Genomic DNA, 12,217 nt, shown 5'->3' with positions numbered 1-12,217 from the left:
TGGAAAGAGTGAGAGCTTTTTGCAATTCCTGTCGGATGACATTTAGAATTTTTGACAATTTCCAATCCATGCCCTCCTCCATAGCTAGGACCTGATAATACACTTTCAAATTTTTTATTTGATTAAAGACGAAACAAGAAAATTTTGAAAAACAAAACAAAACTGTTTTGCATTCATGAAATAAATTTTTCAACATAAAAAGACAGGAGAAAGTTTTAGGGCAATTCATGTATTTCCCAGCACAGGTAATGAGGTATTTTTAATTCAATTACATTTTCATTCTATGTTACTTAATTATTATTACACTTCATTCAATTACATTTTCCCCACAACTTTAGGTATGCAGAAATGTGTATTTGAAAAAGTTTAGTAAGCAGTCAGTACAGCTATGTATTAGGCAATTTAAGTATGGAGAAACAGGAATTCTCATAATAATTTCGTCTGAGCAGACCTGAAGGCACAGACAAGACTTTTAACTGGAAGACATTTTAAAAGCCAAAAAAGAAAGACTTTGAAATATATGAGACCATTGTAAGAAATACACAGAATATATATGGAGATGTCACCTAGACGCTCACTAAAAAGGAAGTAGGATGAATATTAGAGCAAAAAATGAATAGACAAAACAGGTGATGGAGGTTTTGGGTCATTAAGGAAGTAAAGGTGTGAACATCTGATACAGAACTGTGTAAGGCCTTTGAGGAACCAAAATATAAGAAGGACTTTACATTTACTTCTGTGGACAGGGCATGTAGGTTTCTTTCTTAAATTGAAGGACTAACAATGGGAAAACGTATGCTAGATAAAAAGGAATGGAAGAAATTGCAGGAGTGGTCATGTGCTTCTAGAATTTACAGGCTCGGGGATTTGTAAAAACAGTAGTAAGGCTACTAGTAAGAACTTTATTACACATTAAAAGTCATCAAAGACCTGCAAAGAATCACAAAAACCATTGGATTTCTTATTAGTTCACACCAAGGGAAACAAAACTGGTGTACAGCTTAGCCACAGGTTATTGCATGATTCTTCTGAAGAATGATACATCCAATTCTGACTCTGTCTTCTACATAAACCTGTACGGAAACAGTTTCTGTGTGGAGTAAGAGAGAGAATCAATAGAACAGCAGAACTCCAAAGGTATAATTCAATATTAATACTCATGAAATTGTCTGGCAGCCAGATCTCTACATTTTAGAAGAATGGACTTTTAAGTTTGGATTAATCTTATGAAAACTTGTATCTGTTTAACGGGAAACTGCTTGTTACATAATATTTATTGTCCTTTCCTATTGTCGTGCTCACAGGTCCCAATCTGGATGGAGGCCCTGTTGTGCTAGGTGTTGCAGAAACACACAGGAGGTAGTTATTAGCTGCAAGTACTAACATGACAGACAACACATGAACTGGAACATGACATACAAACGATTTAAACAAAGGTATGTCTTAGGGAGCCATCATCTGAGAACAGTGGTTACCTTTCTGTCTCACTGATTTCTACCGGAGTTTGGCAGGCTCAGGTCATTTTAGTGTCAGTCTCAAAACCGACACATCCTAAGAGTCCCACATGGAAAAACAGCAGTTGAGGAATTCTGCACAGTGAATGTTTCTGATCAGATGGCTGGAATGCATATGCAATTATTTGGATGTGGAGTATAGAAATAGGAATTAAACCCAAGTTGTTCATTTTCTCCATCTCATGGTTATTTCAGTAGGCTGGGCTTTACTCTGGGTACTAAATTGCAGAGTAGGTGCATGCCACAGTGTGTCCCCCATCACCTGTGTCAGCACCCCTTTGGGAAAGTGGATTTTGAGCAGGAGAGGGCCTGCAGGCATCACTCCTGTAAGCACTTGGGCACCTGAAATCAGGGGTGAAGCTCACATGCAGGCAGGCGCAATCATGGTGTGCACTAGGATCCAGGCACTGGGAAGTCCCCGAGTCCCACATTTTGGAAATGGTATTTGTTTTCCTCAGTGTCCTCAACCTAAACCATTCTGTGTCAACTTATGTTATTCTAAGAAATGTTACAGTAAATTTTCACTGAGTATGTGAATCTCTCTAATAGTATTGTTGAGTAAATGATGAGCTAAAGATATACAAAAAGTCTCTAGGGAGATTTAACCTCTTCTATGAAGTCAGTTGACAGCACTAGGAAAAATAGACTAAGTTTCATGGATAGAGATCTTTTTCAGGTCACACTTGAGCTAAACAAATTGTAAATTTCATCAGCTCTATCATTCATCATTCCTATTTCCTACATTAGAACAGCTCTGCTTGCTCCTGGGAGCAAAAATACATGCTAAAAAACCAGGAAAATGTGCATTTGAACGTTACTAATTGTGTCTGGGCTCAGAAAAGAAGGTGGTACATCAGACCATGAGATCAGAACATCTGGTTTTCCTTTGGCAGAGGGTTTGCCAAGAGCAGCTTCATTTAAGTTTCCCCATACAACTTAAAACTAGCAAAGCAGAATCAGGAGCTGCAGTCAAGCCCTTATAAGCTCATCTGTCCACAGTTCTTAAACTTGCATGTACACTATAATCTCACTGTACTCAGATTTTTTAAAACTCTTTATAAATATTATACATTATTCCAACAGTGAACTTAGATTTTTTTTTCATTTAAATGCTTCAAGAAAATACATTATATATATATATGTATGTATATGTATATGTATGTGTATATATAAGTATGTATCACACTATTGAGAAGTCTTACCTTCTTTGATAACAGTTTTTCTGCAGTAAGTATCTCAGTATCTTTCTTTTCAACTATTACTCTTTGTATAAAATATTTAAATATTGACCATCTGATTGAGACAATGGGAATGACTGTGGACTGGCTGGAGGCAAATTATATTTAATTTAATGGAAAAATAGCAAAATACAGCTTTCAGGATTATTCAGAGTAGAAACTATGGAATATTGGTGTTCTGACATGAAAATATTTTAGTGAAAATTAGGATGACAATTTGTGAATAATTAAATAAATATTTTATTTCATTTGAGTATTAAAAAATGTAACATTCTCAGAATGGCAACTGATTCCACAGAGCATACACGGTTAATCATAAAACACATGGAGAGGCTGTACAAGTTCATTAGTGTATGTCTTTGCAGTGAAGGAGAACTCTTGCTATGAATGAGTGTTCTTTACCATACATTTTTATTGCTGTCTAATCTGGTTTTAAGCGTTCCAAATGATTGAGCACCTCCAATTTAACAAGGCATGCTATTACACAGTGTAGTAAGTCTCACTATCAGAAAGTGTAACTTGATTTTCAGTTAAAATTTTGCTTTCTTAATTAATCACATTCCTAGTTTTGTATTTTTCATATTTCGTGAAGTAATTCCCTCCATCTTTGGTGCCTGAATTTGTCAAGTTCTTAAATAGTTGTTTACACAAGTATTTGATTATATAATCAGTTAGTTTCTTTCAAAATACATATAATATTTATAGATCTAGACCAGTTTCATTATCAGCCACCTAATGTGTATATATAGTAAGATTATTTATAGTTAGCTTTTCAACATTTTCTTATACAATTAAATATAAATAAGTTTATATTGCCTTATAGAAAACTTTGAAAAATAATTTAAAAATAATTTTTAATACTTTGTCTATATTCATCATTAATTGCCCATGAGAACCCAAGCAGATTAGCAGAGTGGTATGTATGTCTGTGATAAAAGTTTCTGGGAACAGGTATATGGGTAGAGCAGTCACTAATTACAAATAAGCCAAAAGAAAAAAATACCTGTGAATAATATTTGGAAAACCCTGTATTTATTTGTCTAACTGTAGCAATTGTCCTGTTTGTTCCAGTGCCAGAAATACATGTGCATAAAAGAGAAACTGTAAGTGAAGACCACACTCTAGTCTAAACGTGCAGAGATCTTCCCAATACTCATTGCCTATGTCTGTATGTCCAGCTGAAGTGCAGGCATGAGAGCAGGCTAAACATTTGTCCTGTTCTTAGGAAGAAACATGCTTATAAAATCATAGAATTTTAGGGACCTTTAAAGGTCATCTAGTCCAACCCCCCTGCAATGAGCAGGGACATCTTCAACTAGATCCGGTTGCTCAGAGCCCCGTCCAACCTGACCTTAAATGTTTCCAGGGATGGGGCATCTACCACCTCTCTGGGCAACCTGTGCCTGTGTCTCACCACCCTCATTGTAAAAAATTTCTTCCTTATATCTAATCTAAATCTACCCTCCTTTAGTTTAAAACCATTCCCCCTTGTCCTGTCACTACAGGCCCCGCTAAAAAGTTTGTCCCCATCTTTCTTATAAGCCCCCTTTAAGTACTGAAAGGCTGCAATACGGTCTCCTCGGAGCCTTCTCTTCTCCAGGCTGTAATAACCCCAACACACATTGATGGACTGGACATTGTGTGCTTGGCCCTCCATATACCAAGTTCATTCCTGCCATGATAAGGTGATCCACAAGCCTTAGGTTGTTCTCAGGCTTACTATTAGGGCTTGACTTTCCTCTTGGTTAGTGACTCAAGCCCAAGCAAGGTTTAACATGGGTGGCAGGAGAACATGGGATTGCGTGCAGATTCAAATCATGTTTGACTGACTGCATCTAAAACTATAAAGACCCGTCTGCCTCTCTTTTACTCACACTGTGCTTAAAATTTTTTTCAGAGAACAACCTGTGCTACACGCAAAACTCCACACTGGAGAAAGGCAACTAGTTATCCTGGGGAACACTCTTGTTTCATGACTGTCTGTCTGTATCAACATGAAATACAGCACAATTGCCTCGACCTTTCTTATTCCAGGAGACCGTGATAGCCGTGGCATCCACTAAAACCCAAGGAAACATGGGTTTCTCCATCAGAGACTAAAAAAAGTTAGGAATAAACTTTGGCACACGACAGTTCCTGGCACTATGATAATGTAGCATAACCTAAATGATATCATAACTGAATTAATGTGGGGTTTCTGAACAAGATTTCCTAGTGCATCAGAAATGGTAATCATCTGATCAGGTGCATTTTTCACACCTGAGTTATAGAGTACTAGCATGACAATCTATGAAATTCAATAGTGACCTAACAATTTCGGTCCAAGTCTTCACTGATTACAGTGTCAACACAATGGATCAGTATTATGGGTGAAGTTCTGAGGATGTGAGTACTAATTCTCTTATATGACAGCAGGGTGGGACAGCTAAAGATATTCAGGACAAAATGCGAAATCAGTTTCATGAACTTAAGTTTTCTCTAAGGAATATAAAGATAATGGAAAAGTAAAAATGCAAAAAGAAAAAAACCCTCAGAAATCTGAGGTAGCAATGCAAGCAAAAGATTATAGTTGTGAAATCGTATCAGTTACGTAACAAACTGAGAAGCCAAATACCTCTTGTTAATGCTTCCTACTGAGCAGCTAATCTCTATAAAGCTTTCAGATGCTCAGCATTGTATAAAGCATTATTATACAGCTTAGCTCAACACTGTCCAACTTTTCCAAATTGTTCATGCAGCCTTCTAGAGTCATGACAATATGGAATTTATATGTTGGGCAATTGGGAGATACTTAAACAATTTAAGAATCAAATTCCAAAATATAGATCCTCACAAGTCCTGTTCACTTGTCCAAGAGAACTAGGCATACTAATATTTTTGCAGTTAAATTATCTGATCAGCATTGGACATGAACACAATCAAAATCTCATAAGTGACCATCTTACGAATAAAGTCTACAAGGATAAAGAGGGGCCATGTGAAGAGGTACTGATGTTCGTCTACTTAAGAACAAGTGGTTGCAGGACTCAACTGGGTTGTTGCACTCCCAGATTAAAATTCCTCCTTTCCCTGGGAAAATCTGATCTCATATCTTCTCCCAGAGCTCCATGCTCTAACCAACAGATTATAGTGCATTTGACATTGGGAATCTTTTACTCTCTCTTTTTATAGTTTGTTCTACTTCATATAAATTAATTAAATATTAATTGGAGCAGAAGCTACAACAGAAGCTTGTCTCCAAGGTGAGTGCTGTAATCATCTGACAGCTAACGCATGTGTTACCTCCAGACCAATAAAAAATCAGTTTTTCCATATAAATCAAAACAGTTTCAATTAGAAAGACTGAGAAATGCCCAATTCTATAGTCTATACCACAACAAGGATTTGGAAAAGAACAACGAGAGTAAGGAGTATTCTTCCATTCAATATATTCGCTATTTTTCTAGTTAAATATTTTAGGACTGATAGTGTCTAGAAGGATAAATTTTCATCTCATATGATAGCGTCTAGTCTAGTATAGCTGATGGCCTTGAAATTAAAATGTTATAAGCTAAGAGTCAGTGGACCATTTTAAAATTACGCAGTCGTTTTAATCAATTAAAAAAACAAGATAAAAAAGGAATGTTTTTTTTCCTGTGAAGCATTTATCTTCTCTTTGTCAGAAGCTTAAGAAAGATTAATAATGAGTTTTTCAGAGGAAACCACTAGTGTAATATTATTTATAGAAAAAAAGATACTCTGTCTTGGCAACATCAGATGGCCAACCACAAGACAAAACTTCTTAAAACAAAAATGATACTAAAGTTTGTCCATATCTCTCTTCTGTTGGGAGGCTCAAAACCAGAGGCTGTATTATATGCGTGCTCTAGTGGGTGCTGTGTAAAGGGAGACAATCACTTCCGATGGTCTCTGGCTCTGCCCCTGTTCACACAGCCCAGGAAGCTCTTGGTCTTCATTGCTGCCAGGGTCACTGTTGGCTCATGCTCAGCTTGCTGCCCACCAACCCCCAGGGCCTTCTCCACAGAGCTGCCCCCAGCCAGGCAGAATCTGCCTGTCCTGGTGCCAGGGACTCTTCCTTTCCAGGAGCAGGACTTTGTACTTGTCCTTCTTGGATTTCGTAAGATTGGACCATTCCTCCAGCCTGTCTAAGCTCCTCTGAATGTCAGCCTAAGCCTTGAAAGTATTGAATGGTATCCCCAAATTGGTATCATCTGCAATCTTAGTGATTCTGCCACCTCTTTGAAGTCATTGATAAAGTTGTTAAAAAGGACCAGTCCCAGGATAGGCCCCTGCAACACTTATTACTGGCCTCCGTGTAGAGTACAACACATTAGTAACTACCTTTGGAGCCTGACCATCCAGCCAGGCTTTTTTTTACTTATGTGTTTGTCCACCCTTCATGGCTGTAACATCCTAACTAGGGTACAAGAATATTGTGGGAGAGTGTCAAAAGCCTTGCTAAAGTCAAGGTAAATACATGTTGTGCTCTCCCATTGTCTATAATTCCAGACATTTTATCATAGAAGGTAATCACATTGGTCAGGCATCATTCACCCTTGGTAAATCCATGCTGACTGTTCCCCATTATCTTATTCTCCTTCATGGGCCTTGAAATGTCTTCCAAGAGGACTTGCTCCATCATTTTCCCAGGCACTCAAGTGAGGCTAAGTAGCCCATAATTCACCAGACAGTCCCTTTGGCCTCTTTTTTTGAAGACAAGTGCAACACTTGCATTCCTCCAGTCACTGAGGATCTCCCCAGTCTCCATTAACCTTTCAAACATGGCAGAGGGTGACTCTGCAATAGAATTAGACAGTTCTCTCTGCATTTATGGATGCAGCCCACCTTGTTGCCCTTTGTCCTTTGTAAGTCTTAACTAAAGCTGAGCTTTGGCTTTCCTGACACAGGAAGCATGACACATTTCCTGGCCCAGACAATGTTTCTAAATTTCTTCTTTGTAGCCTGCCCTTCCAACTCTCCTGTACTGCTTTTCGCATTGGAGCTCCGTCACAAGTAACCTGTCTAGCTAAGCCAGGCTACTTATCTTCTTGAGTATCAGGATAGATCATTCCTGCATTTGGAGGATACTGTCCTTAATCACCAGCAAGCTTTCCTGAGTAACTTTACCCTTCAGATCTGGCTCCCATGGGATCCCATGAGCAGCAGATCCACCCTTAAGTGTGGCACCCTTAGTTGTCCTACCCAGAAGTTATCCCTGACACTCTGGAAATCTGCACTGCTTCCATCCTGCCATGTTTGTCCTTTCAGCAGATGTCAGGGACATTAAAGTTCCTTTCTTTCAGACCTATCGGACCCTTCAGAAATATTCACAGGACTTCTGACATCCTCGTCCTGTTGCAGCCCTAAATCCCTTAAGATTCTTAGTTTCTAAACTCTTAGGACTAGCAGTCCCCTTTAAGGTCTCAGAAAGCCCCAATATGTTAGAAACAAAATCTGGAATTTCCATTTCATGCAGAATTTTGATATGTTATGTCCAGGGCAAAAAACCCAACCTCTGTTTTTTTCAAACTTTCTAATTTTTATGCAAAACTAATTCTAGTTTTTAAATTGCTCTATTTCACCTTACTCACCAAGCTCAAGGCGTAATTATTTGATTCTGCCTTCTCTAAAACAGCTGAATATAATGAATTCACAGCTTTCTTCTCTCACCCCTCAAAAAACACTTGAGACTCTGTCCTCCCAAACATCAGGAGAGAAAAAGAAAAAAAGAATGAGACATACCTGTGAATCAATCTGCACAACTTGGGGATGCTCATATGTTATATAATTGGGGCAGTATGAGAAAAGGAATATATTCTCTGTTCGGGCTGTTCCCTTTTGGTCTAAATTTATAAGAAATGAAATGAAATGAAATGAAATGAAATGAAATGAAATGAAATTCTGTTCAATTTAGTCATGTTCATTTAATGCTGAAGGCCTCTCAAACAACGGAGTTTAGGAAAGTCTCCGTCTTTCATCATCCTTCCAAATTTCTACAAGGAGATTAAAATCTATTCATCTTGCAGCATATCTATGTCTGGTTCACGTTTTCTTTTATCAGCTTAGCTTGTTTGCTAGTATTTATCACGCTCTGTTTTTTTCGGTTGAGACAGGAGATGTATGCATGGATTAAGTCTATGCCAGAGCTTGTTGAAGCTCTTTTCATAATTTCATTATTATTTTCATGTGGATCTATGAATAGACATAGCACGTGATTTTTATATACTGCAAGTTATTATTCAATGAAAGATTTAAGGATGCTTTACAGAAAAAGAAAACAATTTTTATCCTATAAAACTTTGATGTATAAATAACAGTTTTGTCAACTTTGACTGGGCTCATGAAAGGGCTGTGCTATAGAACTATGCCAGTCAATCACTAAAGCATCAACACTGCTATGCACTATACTGCAAAACTGTTTTCCTTATAAAATGACATACTGCAATCATGTTATTTTTAAAGTTTTCTTTGAGCATAAACTCTCTTCAGAACCGTATTATAAAAATACCTTTTTAAATGTTTATCATGTTTTTTCTAAATATGTTTATCAACCTTAGTAAGAATACAACTTGTTTCTTGTATTATTTTACAGAGAAACAGTTGTTAATATTTTATTAGCTACTAATATTCTAATATTGTTAACAGGAATAAGATTTTAATATTTTTTTTAAAACTGGGACCAAATACCTTTAAAGTATTTGCTAAAAATACAGTATCTATTATTAATACTAAACATAATAAGTAGTGTAATCTCTACAATACCTAGAACATATAATCAATAGATATAAAAAGTGTTATCACAGCTGACAGACTAGTATTTGCCAAATAACTGATGACTGCATAGAACAATATTTCACAATTACTTTTAAACTCTTCCCAATAATGGGAATGTTTAATTGGATAAGTTAGATATATATGAATCAACTAATTTCCTAAATAGCAAACACTTGTCAAGCTTGGAACTCAAGAACCATAAAAATCTACTTCTGAGAATATACTGTTACCTCTCCTTTTCAAACAATAACCAAAAACTTGGAGGCATAAATGCTTAATTCCACGAGGAAAAGTGTTTGATGATAGTGTTGGTAATTTCTATGACTGTTACACTCATTCTTTATGAACAGTATTTCCTTAGACACAGGAAAGGACTGTGATGCTTCAATTATACTTCCAGACTTTGAACATGCAGTTAATGCCTATACTCTTTCTTAGACTTTCCTTAGAGGCTAGCAGCACTCCTCTGGATGATATTTCTGGTATCTTCAGTTACTTCTTGTCTTGACAGATATTAAAACAATAGCCAGCAAAAAAAAGTTCTCCCTTCTTAATGACCTCACACATACTTTTGCTGGGGATTGTGACATGCACGTGTACTTTGCACAAATGTTCTTATAGCTGATATTTAGCTGAAATATAGACATTTCCCTAAAATTATCCCAAATGAATGAAGGCATTACAGTTAAGTCACTATTTAACCGGGTATGTCAGGAATACAGATTCTTTAACAGAGAATTAAGAAAACCTTTATAACTATGGCATTCATAGTCCACCCTGCACTACTTCATAGTAAGCCTGCACTACTTGAGCTGTTATTCCACTGCTCTTGTTGCCAAGGCAGAAGGACACTGTCCCACAGCAGATCAAGGCATTTGGTGCCTTCCTCACAGATAACTAGTAGGAGATAGGAGTTCCTAGAAGTGGAGTTTCTGATGCTATTTTTTTAGTCCTGACTGATATTAGAGAAGAAATACCCAGTTTCATACAAAGAAACCAAATCAACAGAAAATGATTTTTAAAACTCCTTAAAAATATAAACCTGAGCTACACAGAAAACAATTTTAAGTTATTCATGTTCTCTGTGATTCATGATGTGCAGTCACTAAGTGCACATCTTCCATGTGAACTGCATAACAGAAAAATTATATGTGATCTAAGATGTTCTGCATTGTAATCTGACAGTAACAGTGCTGAAAAGAATTTATGTGGGGGAAGAAACTTGACGGGAATTCAAGCACTAGTAACTATATTAGTAAGTAGGACTTAAAATTAACCTACTGTGCTTATAGTAAGAGAAAGCAGAGTATAGAAATGCTTCTACGAAGATAAAACGGCCTTCATTTAGTGACAGAGGCATAATAACGATAGATAATGGGAACTTTAATGTAACACTTTTTTCAATAGCAGGGGCAGAGCTGTAGGAATTTACTATTATTGTTTTTCCTGTAACAAGTCTATTCAAATCATCTATGTATCATGACTGGATGTTAGGAACAAATTAGCTTAGCTTCAATATTCACTGATGCATTTTATTGCATTCTGACCAAAGCTACATCTTGCAGACTTCTGAAAGTTACCCTTTAATCTACTACATGCAAAATTACATTATAAATATTAAAATATATATGACAGTGGAAAGTTATTAAATTTATTCCTGAATAATATAGCTGCTTAGCCTCAAGGACAAAGTAGTAATAATTACCTCTGAGCTGTAATTAATTGGGCAAATAAATTGTTAAATTTTAGATGCTGATAAATAGGAGAAGGAAGCTAAGAAAAACCAGCAACTGTCAGCAATATTTTAACACTAAGGAATATATCTCATACTATCTGTATGACATAAAATTACAGCAAACACATTTATAAAATATAAACTAAACAGAGACTATGAGACAATAGTAAAATACATTCTCTTAGAATGGTTAGAATTCACCTCAATATACGGTATTAAAGATTATTTTAAAGATTATTACCAATACAGAAATTACAGATCAGGAAGTATGTTCAAAGATAGATATTTCTCATATACTTTCAACCAAGTACAAATTACAGTTGAGAAGGAAGGAAAAAGAACCATCTATTACATACAGAGAAGCTGATGTACATAGCAATAAGTGAATTGGTGGGGCAGGGAAGAGAAGAGAATATGAAAAGAATGGAAAATTAAAGAGGACACTTACTGGGGAAAACCACATCACTTTAAGAATCCAAATTGTCAAAGAAAAATTCACAACTAGGATGATAAGCAGGAGGAGAACAAACAGGTAGAGGCAACGCTTTCTCCAGCCATAAATTCCAATTTTGTAGACATATTCATTCTTCGGTCTCTCTAGGCTAGTGCCTGGTGTTGTTGTAGTGTATTGTTCACGTACCATCTGCTATGTAAAAAAAAAAAAAAGGGACTGCTTAGTTGTTTGAGTTAAATAAAAAATATTTATATAAAACCCCAAGGAAAATATGAAGATATAATTGTAATAGCAAGTTACTAGAAACTAGAAACTCTTATGAAGTTTTACCTGGAAAACATTTTCATCGTGTCCCATTCAAATTACACTTACATCTTACTTTTTGGTACACACAGTGTGATGTTTTAATATATGGACTGCATCAATTGCCATTTTCAGGAGGCTTAAATTTATTTTATCCTATATAGAATGGCAAGACTTTCCTCCTATTTTTTCGTAATAT

At 36.3% G+C, this 12,217-nt stretch overlaps 1 protein-coding gene across 1 annotated transcript in view; it reads right to left on the bottom strand.

The window, feature by feature from the left end:
* Nucleotides 1–11,904, bottom strand: part of LOC104082468 (gamma-sarcoglycan-like) — a gene marked incomplete at its 3' end in the record, with an annotated part of 23,577 nt that extends 11,673 nt beyond the window's left edge. The window contains exon 1 of the mRNA XM_009585599.1: nt 11,710–11,904. Within this exon, the coding sequence (XP_009583894.1) occupies nt 11,710–11,904 (195 nt within the window). The remainder of the gene's footprint in view (nt 1–11,709) is intronic.
* Nucleotides 11,905–12,217: the final 313 nt, after the last annotated feature.

This window comes from Fulmarus glacialis, unplaced genomic scaffold (assembly GCF_000690835.1).
Source record: "Fulmarus glacialis isolate BGI_N327 unplaced genomic scaffold, ASM69083v1 scaffold22199, whole genome shotgun sequence".
Classification (NCBI taxonomy): Eukaryota; Metazoa; Chordata; class Aves; order Procellariiformes; family Procellariidae; genus Fulmarus; species Fulmarus glacialis.
The sequence above is the reverse complement of the archived record's forward strand: the minus strand, read 5'-3'. Positions and strand labels throughout refer to the sequence as shown.